The 17,982-nt window shown below is 35.2% G+C and overlaps 3 protein-coding genes across 5 annotated transcripts; 1 reads left to right on the forward strand and 2 right to left on the reverse strand.

Annotated features, from left to right (window-relative positions):
• Positions 1-1,983: 1,983 nt before the first annotated feature.
• LOC114394198 lies at positions 1,984-3,111 on the forward strand. The gene has a single exon (XM_028355840.1). It carries the CDS (start codon positions 2,087-2,089, stop codon positions 2,633-2,635), a length of 549 nt encoding a protein of 182 aa, XP_028211641.1. The 5' UTR covers positions 1,984-2,086; the 3' UTR covers positions 2,636-3,111.
• A 4,172-nt stretch (positions 3,112-7,283) lies between these two features.
• Positions 7,284-9,929, reverse strand: LOC114393622 (transmembrane 9 superfamily member 11-like). 2 transcript variants are annotated; one of them, XM_028354981.1, is made up of 2 exons: positions 9,775-9,929; positions 7,284-9,586 (listed from the first exon to the last, which is right to left on the reverse strand). In XM_028354981.1, the coding sequence occupies exons 1-2, from the start codon at positions 9,821-9,823 to the stop codon at positions 7,587-7,589; spliced, it is 2,049 nt and encodes a 682-aa protein (XP_028210782.1). In that variant the 5' UTR covers positions 9,824-9,929; the 3' UTR covers positions 7,284-7,586. The 2 variants fall into 2 exon arrangements, with proteins under 2 accessions (XP_028210782.1, XP_028210783.1); XM_028354982.1 differs by having other exon boundaries at positions 7,284-9,611; positions 9,775-9,885.
• Positions 9,930-12,660: 2,731 nt separating this feature from the next.
• On the reverse strand, positions 12,661-17,705 carry LOC114392444. Of its 2 annotated transcripts, none has more exons than XM_028353588.1 (8): positions 17,407-17,705; positions 17,160-17,290; positions 15,637-16,576; positions 14,921-15,012; positions 14,537-14,611; positions 14,153-14,214; positions 13,998-14,067; positions 12,661-13,708 (listed from the first exon to the last, which is right to left on the reverse strand). In XM_028353588.1, the coding sequence occupies exons 1-8, from the start codon at positions 17,576-17,578 to the stop codon at positions 12,947-12,949; spliced, it is 2,304 nt and encodes a 767-aa protein (XP_028209389.1). In that variant the 5' UTR covers positions 17,579-17,705; the 3' UTR covers positions 12,661-12,946. The 2 variants fall into 2 exon arrangements, with proteins under 2 accessions (XP_028209389.1, XP_028209390.1); XM_028353589.1 differs by having other exon boundaries at positions 17,222-17,290; positions 17,407-17,634.
• Between the last annotated feature and the right edge of the window lie 277 nt (positions 17,706-17,982).

Here is a 17,982-nt window from a genome sequence, read left to right on the forward strand (position 1 = left end):
GTCAATATATTTTTTTAATGAGAGATATTTTTAATCTAAAAATAATTAATGTAAAAAATATTGTAGATTAAATATTATAAAAAGTAACAAATATTATTTTTGACTTTGATTTTATAAATAAAAACATTACCAGTAGGTATTGTTTTGTTTTTTAAAATTTATATTTATATTTTTTTATTAGATATTAGTCTCGTAAATGTTTGATACTTTAGAATTGAATGTTTAATATTTAATTGAATCCTTATGATTATGTTTATATTTTGCTATGCATTCTTATTTTCTATCTTAGCTTAAAAACATGGAAAAAAAAATTTAAAAAAAAACAAATCTCAAATATTTGACAAATTTATGTTTTGTTAAAATATTTTTTTTAAAGTTTTTTTTATTAAGTCAACGGTCCAAGACGTTTAACCATGGATTTCACAAGTCAGACACAAACTCAAAAAAATTAGTCCGTTCAAGACTTGGATCCTACACTCCCCAAGTTGAATTCTGCACCCCTATTACTCAGTTAAAATATAACAATACCTTTAATGAAATTTTCACCTTTCGTCTCTCAATCCCAACACCTTCCTTTTCCTTTCTCTCAGCATGCAATGACATCTCCCCATACAACCCACCACAATGACACCCCTCCCTTTCAAGATGACCCCTTCTTCCTCGTGCCCCTCTATTCTTGCACTACCTAATCCTTATTCCTCTTGCATGAAGTTAAGTACTAGCTTCTCCCTTATTTTTTTCTTTTCTTCATCTCTTTCTTCATTCATCAAATTTAATTAACTATAAAAAGCTTTCAAAATGACCTTTTCCGGGAGCTAAAATGCTTTCGGAACAACATTTCTTGCTTATGAAAATATCATCCTGAAAGCATTTTTTAAATCTGAAACAACCTTTATGGAAGTGTATTCATATATTCAAGAAATGGAGTTTTAAAAATCATTATTGTGCTTACAAAAAACAACAATTGCAATCTAGAGTAACCTTTTTGGAAATATATTTTATATTTTTTGAAAAGAATGATCCAGAAAATACTATTTTGGTCTATGAAAGTATTATTTTGAAGTAAAAATTACAATCCAAAATTATCTTTTTGGAAATGTATTTTGTATTATTTGAAATGATTGTACTGAAAACATTATTTTTACTTACAGAAAAGGTATTTAATGAGATTTTTCCTTTTGAAAGAATCATTTTGTTAGAGTATTCATATCTTTATGGAATGTGAAAACAAATTCAAAATTTAAAATAGGAATGTTTGTTTGGAGAAAAAAAGTTGAGTTGAAGAAGAGTATGAAAAAAAGAAGAAGAAAGAATTTATAATGGTGCTGACTGCAAAACTAAAAAAAGAAAGAAAGAAAACAAAGGAAAAAGATAAGAGGGATACATTGAGATACAAAATTCAATTTCCTTAATTTTAAGCTAAGACTTATTCGGACTATAAAAAAAATGCAAATTTGGCATGTCGAACCTTAAAGAGCTTTAACTGATTCATATATTCATCCCTAATCGATGATATATGCTGTTCACTTCTAGGAGATTCTTCCCACGTGATATTGTGGGGTAATTTTTTTCTGTTCGGGCTCGGGCCCGGGCCCGTTTATTAAAAAACTGTTTTTTTTATAAAAAAAACTAAAATTAAATAAGAATGAGTTAGAAACTGACAGCTGTAAATAATGCAGATATTTATGTGCATGTACGGCTCGGATCCAGTGAACCTTGAAAGGCGGTTTCTTACCTGAACCGCCTAACAATCCATCATTTCATATTTCAGACACGTGTCCATAAGAAAGGTTGCCATTCTCACATCAACAACGAATGGAATCCCTAAAACAAACTTGACCCACTTAATTAAACATCACCAATCCCAGTGGGGTAACGGGAAACCCAACCAGCCGGTAATGGGCGGTTCAATCCGGGGTCACGCGATTCATAAAATAATTCAAAATCCAAACTGACCCTCTATAAATAACTACTCGTTGTCCCTTTCATTTTCGCATTCAACTGAAAAAGGAAGAGGAAAACCTCTCATTTTCTCTCTCTCTCTCTCTAAACACAGATTTCATTTCCAATTCTCTATCTCTAGAAAATGGGAACAACAATTCTTCGTTCCCACGATTGCCTCCAAGGCCGGTTCCTCCACAACGAAGCCTTCGCCATTGCCGCATCACGTGTCGCATCGCGAAGAAACTCTAATCCTAACAATAATAGCTTCGCCTCCTCCGCCAAACCAAACCGCTGCCGGAAGCGGAGTCCGGTCACCAATCGAGACCGCCGTCGATCTCCGGCGAAGGCCACCTTGCCGGCGAATCTCGTCATGGGACACGTTAAGATCCTGAAGCGAGGCGAGAAATTGAGCCTCCAGAATAATACCAACCAAAGACTCGCGGAGAACGTTTCGATGAAGAACGATATGGGCCTGGATTTGTTATTGGGCTCGACGGATCGGTTGGGCCCGGATCCATTAACCATGCAGAAGCATATTAGGGTTTCAGATGCTAACAACAACGGCGTGTATGCGGGATCGGCGTTCGTCTCGTCGCCGCATCCAAGTTCCGTTCCGGTGCCGGGATTTCTAGGGCGGAACGGCGCAGCCACCAGCGATTTGCGACGGTTGCTGCGACTCGATTTGGAATGATATTATTTCGGTGTTTGCAGATTATATTGTGTACTTATGCAATGATTAGGTGAAGATGGATGATGATTAGCTCGCATGGTCTCTGACGCGCTTCCTTTATTTTTTCAAGAGGATAGCCGCAGGGTGCGGGCACGTGAAGAAGAAACGGAGAAAGCAATGCTTGAAGGTTTTTAGGGAGTGGAGATTTGGTGTTCGGTTTCTGAAAGGGGGTGTTAGTTTGTTAGATAGTGATGCCGTTAGTTTTTAAACGCTGTTAAAAGACGGAAGGGTGGGGTTAAGAAATAGAAATGTTGGTCTGATGCATGTGAATCTAGAATGTGTAGTTGATGGGGTTTCGTATGGGTAGAAAGAAAGTTTGATGCGTTGTCTGTTTTAGGTGGTGTTTGTATGATGTTCAGTTCTCATTATCATGCTGATAATATGTAGTTGTGAATCTTTATATTAGTAATACAAGAATGTTTCTGATATTAGCTTTACATTTTGTGCATAATTGAATTTATTGTTATATTTTGAGCATCATGGAATTGGACGTTTGATTGAAGGATTTGTTGCCCGTTTTTCACTTGCTTGGTGATTACTGATTCAAGTGCTGATCGGTCCTGTAAACTGGTATCGGGGAAATCAATGGTTGATTACTTTTTTGTCTCTCGTTTTCTGTTTGAATGTTTCAAATTTCGATATACCGTTTGAACTCAAGCTTGCGATTTCTGCTTTTGCTCTAATTTTTACATACTTGTGACTTGTGTGATTTCTCAAGGTAAGTCCTAAACTCATCTTAGGTCATTTCTCTTGTATCCTCATAATTGCATTAAATGAGTCGTTTGTTTCAGGTATAGGAATTTACACTTATTTCTTGTGTTGTCTATTTTGATAACTTCTGTTGTCTGTGACGGATAATCTGCTGGATTATTTCTTTCTTTTCACTCGTAATTTTCACTTTAGCTGTGTAGAGTATTGCTGTTGTGTTAATGCTATTGTTTTCTTAAAAATTCAAGCCGAACTTTACTAAATGCTGATCGTTTTGTGTTCATACAAATAATTTGTATTTCTAAATCTGAAAACAGACTTTAAGATGTGAACTCGGAAGCTTGACATCCGCATAAAAGTTTCATCCCTTGTCAATTGAGTTAAGAGCCTGGTACGCAAGATACCACCAACGTCACACCAATCATTTTCTCCAATTTGTACCATTGAAAATAATGATTTGAAAGATGGTTCCAGTAACTTGAATAAGTCATATACAGTTTTTCATAACTTGAGTGTACCCTCTCAAAAATCCTAGTTAAGATCCAAGTGTAGAAGACTGAGAGTTGCACCAACTGGGATAATGACTAACCATAATGCTGCAATCTCCTTCATAGTTTCTGATCTAACCTTGTTAAGTCCCCTTGAAAATGCAACGGCCATTACTCCACCTACTAGACGGGTTGCATAGATAGGGACGCCGAACTTTGAAGCAAACAGAACCAGAGCGATAGCAACAAACTCAACCACAACCTTCTAGTGACTAGTTGGTGTAAATTTTGTTATCTTCTTCCCTATTATAGCTATAGCTATCACTCTAAACTCGACATCATTAGTCTGCTGCAACAACTCCACATCATTAGCCCTACTTGGATGAAAAAATAGCCAGTTGGAGAACACCAGACACCAGAGTCTACATTTAATATTATAAATTCAAATATTTATTTTGAATGAGTGTTTTTAGGAATTATTATTCAATGAAAATATTTTAGGAGTTTTTTTTTTAGAATGTTTTTAATAGGTGTTATCATCCCTCCCAGTATATATTTTTTAGGGATTCCCAAATTCTCTCCCACAAACTTAATGTGTTGTAGTTATATATCAAACAAATATTTTAATTAAGTTACACTCGTTAGGTGAGGGCGAGCCCTAGTGCAGCGGTAAAGTTGTGTCTTGGTGACTTATTGGTTATGGGTTCGAATCCGGAAACAGCCTCTTTGCATATGCAAGGGTAAGGCTGCGTACAATATCCTTCCCCCGTACCGTTAGGTTTTATCTTGTGCATTATACATGTTAAAATACTTGTAGTTATATATCAAACAAGGTACATTAATTTCACTATTTGTATGGATTTTTAATGTCATTGAAGTTTATTTGGAACGTTAGACAAAATATTAATTTTTTTAAAATATATTCATCCTAAGTTAATGATTTATTTATTAAAGAATAGAAGCAAACTGACCCATGGAATGAGTTAAACCAACTTTTTAAAAAATAAATAAATAGGATTCTAATTGCTCTTAAAAAATGAAGGACTATGGGCCAACTCTAACCCTAAGGATTTGGGGACATTTTGACTCTCAGCTTTAGCTTTTGGGCTTTGTGGATTTTGGTCCTGGTCTACATGAGCTAGTACTTGGGGGATGAGCTAGGCTAAATTGAAAGTTCTGATTAAGGAAATTGAATTGTTTAACAGTTAATTTTAATTTGTGGAATTTCTATTGCTAGAGAGTTCTAGTTACTAGTTGGAATCATAGTTGAAGTATCTAGGTTGCTCCTTTCCTCATCCTCTGGTTGTTTTACTTCGGGTGTGGTTAATTTAGATCCTGGTTAAAGCATACATTTATCTTGACAGAAGTTTCAAGGATCATTACATGGGCTCGGATCCTAGGAATGAGGGGGTGAACTAGGCTAAATTGAAAGCTCTAATTAAGGGGATTGGATTGTGCAACAGTTAATTTGAATTTAAGGAATTTTCTATTGCTTAAGTTACTTGTTGGAAATTGGAAATCATAGTTGAAGTATCTAGGTCTGCAGGTTGCTCCTTTCATTTTCCTCTGGTTGTTTTATTCTGGTTCAATCTCAATTTAGCTTGATAGAACTTTCAAGGATGATTATCGTTATTGCATCTTCGCAAAAAAATCACTAAAAGGTGTTGTTTTGTGCTATAAAAGCTAAAGAACATGGGAAACTAAAACTGGCAATGAAGTCCACATGGAAAACTTTGCTTATGGCGCCAATGGTTTGCCTTTTTATTTTTATTTTTTTTAACTGATTGATTTTGTCAGTTGAAATGTTTGTTTTACGGAGACTATCAAATGTCTTGGTGGTCTCAAAGTTACTGCTTAAGAGCTGTTGACAAAATCATTTTTGAAATAAATTAAAATTTAATCAATATCTATGTTTCTGTAATTTGATGAGACTGCATTGTTGAAAGAAGTATGAAATTTATTGTAATTTTATAATCTTCTAAATATTTATATAATCTAATTTTATTTTTAAAAAACACCACAATAATTAGGAAGGTGTGGATAAATGTACCTCCAAAAAATAACTTAGAAGTTCAAGTTGAATAAAATACTTAAAAGAAAATGATGATGACCGTTACAAAATTGAATTTGAATAATGACTTACAAGAATTTCCGACAAAACAAATAAAGTCAAGAAAAATAAAGCAAGGATGACACTTCAATTATAATAGAGACAAACAATAAAAATAAGAGCGCTCGAACTCCAACAAGTTAGATATAATTATAGATAGATAAATTTCTCTATAAATACTTACATAAAAAAAATAAGAAATAAACATTTTTATAAGCTAAAATTAACTTGGATATAAACTAATTTTTAATGACACTCATATTATATTCTTTAAAAGTTTATTATTAACTTAAGCATAAATTATTTTTGGTGCGATAATTTTTTCTTCTTGTTTCTTTTATAAGTATTTATGAAAATTTGATCGAAACATATAATGTAATTGTTGGAAAAAGAAGACAAAGTGTCGGCAAAACGATAATTCAAATTCTGCAATAATGTAAGATAAGGCAAGTGTATAATACACTTTCAAAAAAGAAAATAAGGCATCCATCCCCTTATTTGAGACAGAGACAGACAATTCATGTATACTCTTGTAAACACTTCTTATGACTTACAAATAAAGTTTGAACTTTTCCAATTTGTTCGAGAGCTCTTTTAGTAAATGTTTTAGTTCTATTACATATCATCATCATTATCTATTATCTTTTGTCTATACTGTAAAAAAATTAGGACCAACTGCAGAAGCCTTTGTCCAAGGTCCTTTGCAGAAGGACGGAACGGCCACGAACAAATGTGACAACTCAACACAAGTCGTACCATATAATGGAATGAAAAATTCCAATGTTGACCAGACCATATTATTCTCGTTAAGCTGTAGAATGATGCAAGTTACCCGTGACTATAGTTTTTTTGAATTTCTTTGTCCCTAGTATGTTTTCCATGAGAGGTGGTCCAATAACCCTTGGTGCTAAAAAAGGACAATTGTGTGAAATACAGCCATAGTACTGTACTATGTACTATGAGGAACACACAAATATTGTACTTCTCAAGAGTACTATGTGTAACGGGTAAAATATATTTTTAATTATATACATATGATTAAATTTGAATTTAGTCCATTTAAATTATTATTAGTTTAAATTCTTAAAATGTTATTTGTTTTAAAATAATTCCATTTTTTATCAACAAATGGTAACTTATTAGCTTTGTTAAAAATATAGATGAGAAGATTCGAACCCAAACTTCTTTCCTCTCAAAGTAATTCTTATCATTACTCATCAATGACATAACATAGATTTAAACTGAGATAATCTCCAAAAATTTAAAAGTTATACTGCAAAGATCAGTAAACTGAAAACCAATAGGATGAATAAAATGAAATTGTAATTTTTGCATCTATGGCCATGAAAATCCGATTATCAGAATTACATTCCTGAATTGCAACGGACAAGTACAGTATAAACCTCAGAATTCGAATTTATCATACAATGATATTATATCTAACAATGAAAAAAGCAAAACTTGATTATTTGTATTAAACTTTACTACTTTCCCTAGTAAAATGGACTGAAAAAGTAACATAAAATTGAACATTTCCGAGGGTCCTCCTGTGGAAAACTGCTATCTGTAGAGCTAATTTTTTTTTTTTTTTGACTGTGAAGAGTCTTCAATCCAATTTGACCGAAGAAAACAAGTAATACACGAACCAGAATGAGGAAAGGAACCCAACTGTGCCTGTAGCCAACATGATTGCTAGAACCATGAAGAGGGAATACCCCAAGTAGAGAGTTGCAGAAACTGGCCCACTCAGATTCTTGAGATCAAATACAAGATAGTTTATGGAGTACAAAAAGATGTATATGGCAACAGAACCAGAGGCAAAGAATGATTTCCACCACCATCTCCAGTCCTCCACACAGAGGTGCATGTAGGTTAGAACTAGAGATACCTCAGCACAGACCACCACAAGAAGAATCATAACAACTAAGAGAAATCCAAATACATAGTAAACACGGCCCATCCAAATACTAGACATAATAAAGAAGAGCTCGATGAACAAGGTACCGAATGGGAGGGTGCCAGCACCGAGAACCAAAAGCCATGATGGGTACCTCTGCTGGGGAATTTCTCGAGGGATTTGATTCGTCCGGACTGGATACTCAACGTGAGGTGCCCTTGCTCCAAAGAGCCCACCGATAAGGGTAAGGGGCACAGAGATGCAAAACCAAAGCAAAATCAGTATAACAAAGAGTGAAAATGGAATGGCTCCTGTGCTGTGACTTCCCCACAATAGGAAGTTCAAGGTTGTGAGGATCAAAAAGGCGATACCAGGGAAGAAACAAGCAGCCTTCCATGCAACGGAAATCCATCCCTTCTGATCACCGCAGCCGATTGTCCTCCATAGCCGAACTGCAACATAACCAGCAGCAACACCAAGTATCATGTAGAAAAACAGCATACCTATGATAAGTGTTCCCCGTGAGGCCGGTGACATGAATCCAAGTGCAGCAAACAAAATTGTCACAACAGCCATCCCCAGAATTTGAACTCCATCACCAACCATTATACACAACAAGGCAGGATTTGATGGGGCACGGAAAACATCCCCCACAACAAGCTTCCAACCAGATAACTCCTCATTCATCTGCGCTTGGGCCTCCTTATCAAGCTCCTCGTACCGGGTCAGATCCCTCCTAACAGTCCTCAGGAAGATAACAAGAACAATGCCAGCAAGAAAAGTGATCACCATAAGCGAATTGAGGATAGAGAACCAATGAACTTTGGCTCCCTCCATCTTCAAGTAGGCATCCCATCTAGATGGCCACTTGATATCACTCTCCTCAAAGGTGATCTCATAAGTAAATGTAAGTGGCTGCCCTTCCTTGATAGGCATCGCCACCGTGGATGGATCGCATCTGATCGGCGACGGGTATTTGTTATACATTTTCAACCCTTTAACAGAATCAGCATTATGCATAATACTACAAGGTATCACCTCAAACCCAACAACCATGTAACCAGGCTTGTCAGATCCCTCCTTACCAATTGTTGGGATCATCTCGGTCGCATCACCAGTCCCCATAACACGTGCCACATTGGTCTCCTCATACTTATGGACAAGGACATTAAACCTCAGATGGTTAAACATATAATACACATCCTGAATCTTGATACCAACCGGGTACCCGGTCCACCTCAGAAAGTACTCCTCCTTCTTGGTAAATCTAATGGCAGGCAAATTATCAAGTATGAGATTAACCTGATACATCTCATCAATCCTCTTCTTCAAGATCTTGAACTCATCATCAGAGAGCTTTTCCACTTGACACAGGAATATCTCAGACTCATTGGTGTACATCTTAAACTTGTAAGGCGAGTTCTCGATCCGATCCCCCATGAGGAGTTCACCGAGATTCTCAGCACTGTCCTTGACACCACCCTCAGGCTTGCAGAAGGGTAAACTATAATAACTGAAGGGCATTTCTGTCTCAATTGAAGTCAGAGAATTCACCTTCACCGATAACTCATCCCCAATGCCGTACTTGTGAGGGTAACTACCGGGGAGGTAAAACCCATTTCCCGATTGGAACATTAAGCACAGAAAAACGAAAACCCACAATCTAAATCGATGAAAAGACTCCATTTTAGGACGGTTTTGCATCAGATCTGAAAGACCCAGATAGGGGAAATGCTAAGAAAACAAAATAAAAAAAGTAAACGAAACAAGCTCTAACTTGGTTCTCAGTTAAGGGAGGATGCAGATGCAAAACATGGGAGCTATAATACAACACGACAAGACTTAAAGGACGAAATGTAGATATGAAGAGATTTAAAAGCACGTGAATTTCACTTACCCGAGGACAGAGGGAAGAAGATCGGTGTGGAAAATGTGTTTGAGGGCATGAGACGATTTCTTCGAGCAATGGGAATCTAGAATTTATTATGGTAAGAAAGAAAGGAAAATAAACGCGAAACGGTGGAACGAGGGCGTTGAAACCGGGGACTGCAAATTTATATGCTTCCTTCCCTCTCACTGTTTTCATTTTTGTAAGAACATACTCATGCTCTTAAATTACCATATTATCCTTCTATTTATTCATTTATTCATATCTATTTATTTATTACAATACTACCATTATACTGACTATTATTGCTATGAATACAGGTTAAAGAATAAAAAATAGAATATTGTTTTATTAAAAATTAGCATTAATGTATATCCATTTTAATTTCTAATGCATTTCCAATATGAATTTTAATAAAAATAGTTATTTTAAATTCCTTAATAAGTTCCCTTATTAACAAGACCCAAAACTATAAAATAATAAATGGGACGTGTTTAATAAACAGTAGAGTCTATATAATTTTTAATTTTTAAATAATTTGGTCCCATAATAAATAGTATTAAAAATAATTTATTAAAAAGTACTATGCCATTAACATTTCTTCTCATTTACTATTTAAAATTCTCTCTGACCTTATGCACCAAAAACAGACACAGAGAATAATCCAACAACAATTCTTGCATGATTAAAATAATTTAACGACGCTCAAATCACTTATTAAAAATAATTTTAAAAATGTTTTGTGAATACACTTTTCATTATAATTTTTAATGTAATTTTATGATTTTTTAAATTATTAGCTAATTGTTTAAATAATGTTTTTAAAGTATTCACTATTAAGGCTTAATAGTGCAGTCTAATAAAATCTTTAGTACTTTTAAATTAATATTTTACCATATTTAAAGAAATTTATTGATTAAACATTAGTGCTTTATTTATTATAGAATTGTTCGAAATGCACCTGAATTCCGATTCACAGTTCTGTCATAAAAATTTATCAGCTATCACCGATATTCTGTGGCCGTACAAATGTAATGACCAAATTTAATTACACTGGCCTTAATTTTGTGACAAACTTGTTTTTACAAAATTTTGTGCCTAGAGCTTCTTCTTCTTCTACATTGTGATTAGAATCTCCTAACTTACAAAAAAATAAATAATATGTGATTAGAACTGCCTTTTTTTTATAGGAAAATAATATAAAAAAATCGGCTAATAACACATTAAGATGGAGAATGAGAAAAAGGAGCAGCCAGCTTTCAGGTGGATAATTTGGGCTAGTTAACTTATGTTTCCCATTCATTTGTAATTTGTCATTCGTGTGAAACTAACAACCAAATAGTGACATAATTAGCCCTGGCAATGATACAGTGATTGATTTTTCTTACACCTAAAAGAAAATAAAATAATAAACGAGTCATTTTCACCAAATTCATTGTTCATATCAAGAAAATCACACAATGAAAGAAGCTAAACATATATTTTCCAAAATAAAACATGCACGGAAAGCGCTGGTTGTATTATTTAGATGATGAAACTTTCTTAATGATTATGTGTCTTCTTCGATAAGGGTTGGTAATGAGGAATTTTTTTGTTAATTCCAACCTTTATGTCCACATTGTACCAAAGAAATAAGCACTCATGAAAATTGATGCATGTAACCTTGCTTGGGTTGCTATTATCTAACACAAATATAACTTGACAGTTAACATCTAAAAATTGTGATCAAGAGTCAGCTGGGTAGGGTGGAATGAAGTTGAATGAAAGTTTTAAAGTAAAATGTAAAAATATGAATCACCTCATTTTAGTGTTTGTTTCACTTTTTTTTCAATCAGTTCTATTTTCCTTCAAACGAACCCTAAGCTAGGGTTAAGGTTGAGACTTCAAGATTCTAAAGGTCCCTTTATTTTATACACGTCTTTGAAGTGACGCTAACGTAAAGGGTTGGTATTCTGAAGTTTCAACGTGCATGTAACTTAACTATAGATCTAATTGGGAGAATACCAGAACATTGGGAAACGTTACACCTTGATATATAACTTTGACCAGCGCTATAATAGTGCTTCCATACCGACGAAGGAGAATGAGATTAGACCTAACCATTTTAATTAACAAAGTGTTGAAATTATTTCATAAATATGTAGTGTTAATAAAACAGAACACTAATTGTATTTAAAAAATTCAATACTAGATGTGGAATATTCTAGTTTGTTGAGATAGAAATATCACGTACAGCATGCATCATCTTGCTCAATTACCATTGAAAATGATAATCAAACAGCCGAGTACTACCATTTCGCTGATGAAGTTTTCCTTTCTTCTCTCTAATTGAATCCAAAACAAGACAGGTTCAAATTTGAAAGACATAAGGGCCCTATGATAGTGAGAGAGTAACCAAAGCATTAAAGATTTTAATTATTTAATGTTTTTGTACAAGAGAATGCCTTCAATGACATAATTCTTGGTGTCTGATTGTTTTCACGATTTGAGTACCGATGTGGTTCTACTAACTCACGTTTTCCTCAATTTGTCATAAAATGTAAGTCTTTGGAGCCCTTCCTATGATGATTCTTATGGATGTGTGCCCATGTTTGCATTTATTTCAATTATTATTGAATGTGAGCAATGGCAAATACAATCGATTCCTTTGTCAAATAGAGGAAAATGGAATTTAAGAAAATGACATTTCATTCTTGCTCCTTAATCACTCTAATCACCGACAAATTGTGAAAACCAACTCTCACGAGAGAAAATTAGCATGCCACCGCTACACTCCAACATAAAACTTGTTACAAAATGGAAAAATGTAATGGACACGGATTCAGTAATTTGAGAAATGAAAACGGTGACTTTGGTCAGTAACTTGAATAATGATTTATACAAGTTACCAACAACTTAAAGAAAAAAATAAATAAAAGTATTATTCCACGTGGTCATCCAAGAGTTGGCCACATTCAACATAAGTATCTTGAACATAATTACATGTCCTCTATAGGACTAGTTTTCTTAGTTCTTAAAAAAATGAAAAAAAAACAAATAACTAGGAGCTAGAAATATAGCATTTTAACCGAGTGATTTCAGAGATGGTCATATCCCACGGTAAAGCTAAACTACGAGAGAATCATAAGATTTAAGCCAACATACAATTAGAAACAAACACAGAAAAGAAATGACTTATAAATTAACTTTTGGCACCTAGTCCTCGCGACTTTGGTAGCCTAACAGCACTCAACGGAGTGGTAATGCCTTGTGATTCTCTACCTAATCCATTACCTTCCACAAAGCCCATCTTTGCCATCATCTTTGATCCAAAGCCTTTGGTATGTTTTTCAAAAGAACCAACCTTGGAAGATTTGTTCCTAGCTGGCTCAGCCGGGCTGTTGGAAAATTCTACACCCAAACCAAGTGATTTAGCACCAACTCTTGAAGATTTGTTCCTAGCTGGCTCAGCTGAATTGTTGTAGAATTCTACACCTAAACCAAGTGATTTAGGCCTTTGAATAACCTCAATAGGCTGTGCCATACCTTGACCATTTTTCCCCAATCCTGCTCCTTCCGTGTATCCCATTTTAGCCATCATTTTTGAACCAAAACCAGTAGTGTGTTCTTCAAACGAACCTATATTAGCAGAGCTGGTGACACCCTTCCTATTTGTCTCTTCAGCATCAACAACTGTAACTTGTAAAGTTTCTGAATTGATTAAGCCACTTGATACAAATGACACTGGCTGATTAGCATATGAACCCTTTTGTCCATTCCCTTTCTTGTCTTTCAATTTACGGCTTCCTGAGTACTTGTTCTGGGCAGATTGAGGTTCTTGTAATCTAAAATCATTCCTTTTAGCATTTTTCTTTCCCAATCTTCTGTCTCCACTCACAGATTTCTTATTCACATAGTCAGCAACAGAAAAATCGGCATCCTCATCATCATCAACTCCCAACAACTGAAGTTCATATAACAGTCAGTCTCAACTTTAGCAAGTATAGATAATTCCAAATATGTAATAAGTAAAAAAAGCTTAGGTTTTGAAAGAAATGTCCAATCATTGAAAGATCAAAAGCTTCCAGTATATATTTCTAAGTTTTAATGAATGGGGCTGTAACAGTGGGAAAAAAAAAGAGAGGATGGGCCACTCTGTATCTCAAGGACATGGATGAAAACAGGAGGAAAAGCGTAAATGTTATGCAATGCATAAATAATTTTCAAGAAGTTTATCAGAAACACTACAGAACCTTTTCCAGGCGCTGTCTACCACTTGAAGATGGCATGGATGTAGACTGTGTTCGCATCACTGTCACAAATCTGAAACCAAAGTTCCAGAATAAATTTATTAAATTTACAGTCCCAAGCATTTTTAATTCTATAAATACAAGAAGTTCATCATCACCTTTTTTTGCCTGAGCCTTGGCTGTTACTCTGCATTTGATATATTGCTGCTAATCGTTGTATCTATATTCATTGAGAACCCATATCAATATGGGAGCAATATGGTATTTAAACATTTACGAACCCAGCTTTTATACTAAAGCAAAAACAAATAACATCCCAAATCACTTAAAATTAAACCATGATTCAAACGCTGAATCCCTTCATGAATATTTTCTTACAAACCCCAATTTTTTTATGAAAATCTATTTGACAAGAACAAGGCACTGATGTTGAAAGCACTGATGAGTAATTATTGGTGTGCTTATGCATTTTAAATAGCAATAGTTCTAGGCCATACAATTTATGGCATTCGTGAGAGAAAAGGTACAGACAGGAAACACACCTGTGAACAATCCCGAAAATGCATAGGCTGAAAAGAGAAAATATCCACTTCCTCCAAAACAATTTTTTCTAATTTCTAGAATTCCAAAAAAAAAAAAAAAAAGAGTTAGGTAGAGATGTGAGTGCCAAGAACAATTTGAATTTTGAATATTCATACACTACCTCATCTAAGTCCAACATGGTTAACTTTGAAAAGATAAAGTTACACTCAACAAAGAATGGTATATGATTTGGTATATATAGAAATAGATCACAAGACCTGGATAATGTGTAAGGAACCCAAATTGAAAGTTTAGATACACAGGCAAGGGAGAAGAAGATGACTATGGGACACTCATTCTATATATCATTGCAGATGAAAAATAATTAATTTTTTATCCCATACTGAATTAATTTTCTCAAGATCAACCCCACGGTGCAGCATTCTTTCTCTGCGCTTTACAGCAATCCTTTCTTTACGAAGTTTCTTTTTTTCACCTGTATAGAATCTACGTTAGCAAAATGAAGTGGCTGAAACTCTATACTATTACTATCTCGTCAAACTTAAAGAATGAATGAATGAGCGCGCGCACACACACACACACCATTTCCAGTTTCAAACTTCACGGATGGTGAAATCCACATAAGCTTGTACCACGATTCCATCAACTATGATATTTTTACCAAAAAGTATTCATGGAATTCAAAGCTCATGCATCAAACTGAAGAAACAGAAATGAGGAATTCCAGCAACACACTCTCTGGCACTCTTCTATTGGTTGAAATTTATGTGAATCCCAACAGTTTAGGAATAGGACTAACCAAATGGAGAATGGGAACCTACATATTTAGTGGAACCCATGTGAATTTCACCCAATAGGATAGAGTGTTGAAAAGAGTGTTAGAGAATATGCTACTAACATTCCTCTACACGAATTAAGCATACAATTGTTTCCAACAAGTTTTTGTCAGGACCCACTTCGACTGGAAAATTCAATGCTTTTGGGATTTGAAAAGTAGAAGTAAATTCAATGAGGACAAAGAGATTTACTTAAATTAAAAGCTTAGAACTTAGACAACAACATTGGATCTTTAACATATGTGGATGTGTGATAGCAGTACCATGAATTCTTTTGGAAGCTTTACTGTTCTGAGCATGTGAAGGCCAAGATTGAGGGAACCGAGGAACATGCTTCTTTCTAGCAGAGATGCTTCTTGGATCCTTTGCCAGCATTAGGTCTTCCAAAGCTAAAGGTCCAGAACCTACAGAGCGTTTCTTCCATGATTGAGCTTTCTTCGTGTCATATTCCCTGGAGGCTTCTTGAAGGACAAAGCCACTCAACTTCTCCAATGCCTCATCATAGCAACTGCTGGAAGAACTATCATCATCTGACTCATCCAAAACAGGTTTTAGCAACCATTTTGCTTCCATAATGTTATCACTACCACCAACTCCTTCCAAATAATCTTCTGCTACCTCTTCATCAATGTCTGAATCACTATCAGATGAGTATTCAGAGTCATTGCTTTCAGATGATCCAAGTAACTCTTCTGGCTCAGAAGACGCAGAGCTGTCCTCATCTGATGAGTCTTCATCATTATATTCATCACTTTCATCATCCGAGATGTCCTGAGTGTATAATTTAAGGCCTCCAATTGACAGAAACCCTGAATTTCTCTCAGCAGACACATTTGAGGGCAAGTCTTCTGTGATCTGATTGCTTAACTCACAATCCATACCCTCATCAGAACCAGCCTCCTTCTCAAATGATGGTGAATCTAAAACTGGAGTTGATTGGGGCATCTGTTCAGACAAAGTGCCAATGCCACTTGGGGTTTTCTCTTGTTCAGCAGGGAGACATAATCCTCTATGAGAGCTGTCACCCAAAATAAAATCTGCATCATAAGTGTACGCATATTTTACATTGCTGGGTTTTGAAGGAGGTGTTTGATCTATATGAGCAATAATTTGACCCTGCTTGGAGTCTGCCAAAACCAAAGGTTGCAGCTGATTTAAATTACTATCTTCACCATTGTTTCCAATCCCAGCACATGCGACCTCCTGGTAATATGCCATTAAATATAAGTCATTCTGAAGCAACTACAAACATAGTTCATCTGATCTTTTGAAATTGAACCCATACACAACCAGAGACACATGGTGAAAATATTCTGAACGATAAGTTAGAAGATGAAGAATATAATTTCAGCTATTCACGAAGATGTAGATATTGACTGTTGGGAATATCTTCCTCCATGATACTTGCGTTGATGAGTAAATTCACTCACAAACTTATGCATACACATTGTGAGAGTTCAAATATTTGGTTAAGCAACATGATCCATTTTGCTTGCTTATGAAATGAAAACAAGAAAAAATAGCTTTAAAGCCCACATAAAATCAAAGTATCACCGAGAACAATTGATACTCTAGCCTAGAGACTAGAGAGTGGGAGTTTTTCAGTAACCTTATATGACAGAAACTCACCCATAGGCTTCATGATCTTAATTAAATTCACACAGGCATGTATAAAGAGTGCGAAGACAGAACCAGTAAAAACATAATGAACAAAATAGATATGCTATGTTCCATTTTATAAGGAAAAATCATAAAAAAAGTTAACAGCTATAAGGGCACGAAAAACCTGAACATCAAGTGAAGGATAACTGTATCGAATAGTAGCACCCAAAGATTTCGCAAACCCACTTTTAGATGCAGATCCTTCTGCTGCTCTACGCTGGCTCCCGGATTTGTTATTGGACCCAGAACTTCTCTCTGCAAAACAAAGCATAGTAGCACCCAAATTCAAAAACTTATCATGTTATAAGAAGAAGAAGAAAAAAAAGGAATTTTGATAAAATAAAATAACTTTTTTTTTTTATCATTTGCACCTGGATTTTGGGTAGGGGAAGGGAGATGCCAATCAGACAAGAAACCGCCTTCGACGAACAAAGCGCTCTTAACATCCGAACCTCTTTTTCGAGATTTAGGGTTGCCGCAGCCACTGCTGTTGTTGGATTTTCTGTTTCCACCACCTTTTGATCTTCTGTTCCCACCTCCCATGATTGTTTGCTTTCGAGTGATCAACAACAAATTGCGAATCGTACTGTGTTTAGATGCAGCAAAGCAGAAGGAGAAGGAAGGAATTGCAGGACCCACCCACCCACCGATGTGTACCCGGGTCTGACCCGATCCAATAGGATATTCCCCCTCCAAATCAAATATACACCACTCGTTTCATGGTTTATGGTTGGGCCGAACTTTCAGGCCCAATTCAATAGCACTAATCGCGAAAGAATAACAAAGATGCCAGTGTTGGACTTTGACTAACAGAACGTGTGGCCCAAGGAGTATATATAAAATATAATTTTAATAATTAATTTTATCCTTTTAGAATATTTATGGGATTCAAATAATTCCGAATTTAGAGGCGATAAATAAAACTAATTTTAAAATTTTATTACATG

This window comes from Glycine soja, chromosome 17 (assembly GCF_004193775.1).
Source record: "Glycine soja cultivar W05 chromosome 17, ASM419377v2, whole genome shotgun sequence".
NCBI classification, from domain to species: domain Eukaryota; kingdom Viridiplantae; phylum Streptophyta; class Magnoliopsida; order Fabales; family Fabaceae; genus Glycine; species Glycine soja.

Excerpts from the sequence above, each read along its gene's own strand:
- LOC114394198 (XM_028355840.1), top strand. The coding sequence starts at position 2,087 with ATGGGAACAACAATTCTTCGTTCCCACGATTGCCTCCAAGGCCGGTTC.
- LOC114393622 (XM_028354981.1), bottom strand. The coding sequence starts at position 9,823 with ATGCCCTCAAACACATTTTCCACACCGATCTTCTTCCCTCTGTCCTCG. Across the intron at positions 9,587-9,774 it reads CTTCTTCCCTCTGTCCTCGG|ATCTGATGCAAAACCGTCCT; the intron begins GTAAGTGAAATT and ends TGGGTCTTTCAG.
- LOC114392444 (XM_028353588.1), bottom strand. The coding sequence starts at position 17,578 with ATGGGAGGTGGGAACAGAAGATCAAAAGGTGGTGGAAACAGAAAATCC. Across the intron at positions 14,215-14,536 it reads ATTTTCGGGATTGTTCACAG|ATACAACGATTAGCAGCAAT; the intron begins GTGTGTTTCCTG and ends CAATGAATATAG. Across the intron at positions 13,709-13,997 it reads GTAGACAGCGCCTGGAAAAG|TTGTTGGGAGTTGATGATGA; the intron begins GTTCTGTAGTGT and ends TATGAACTTCAG.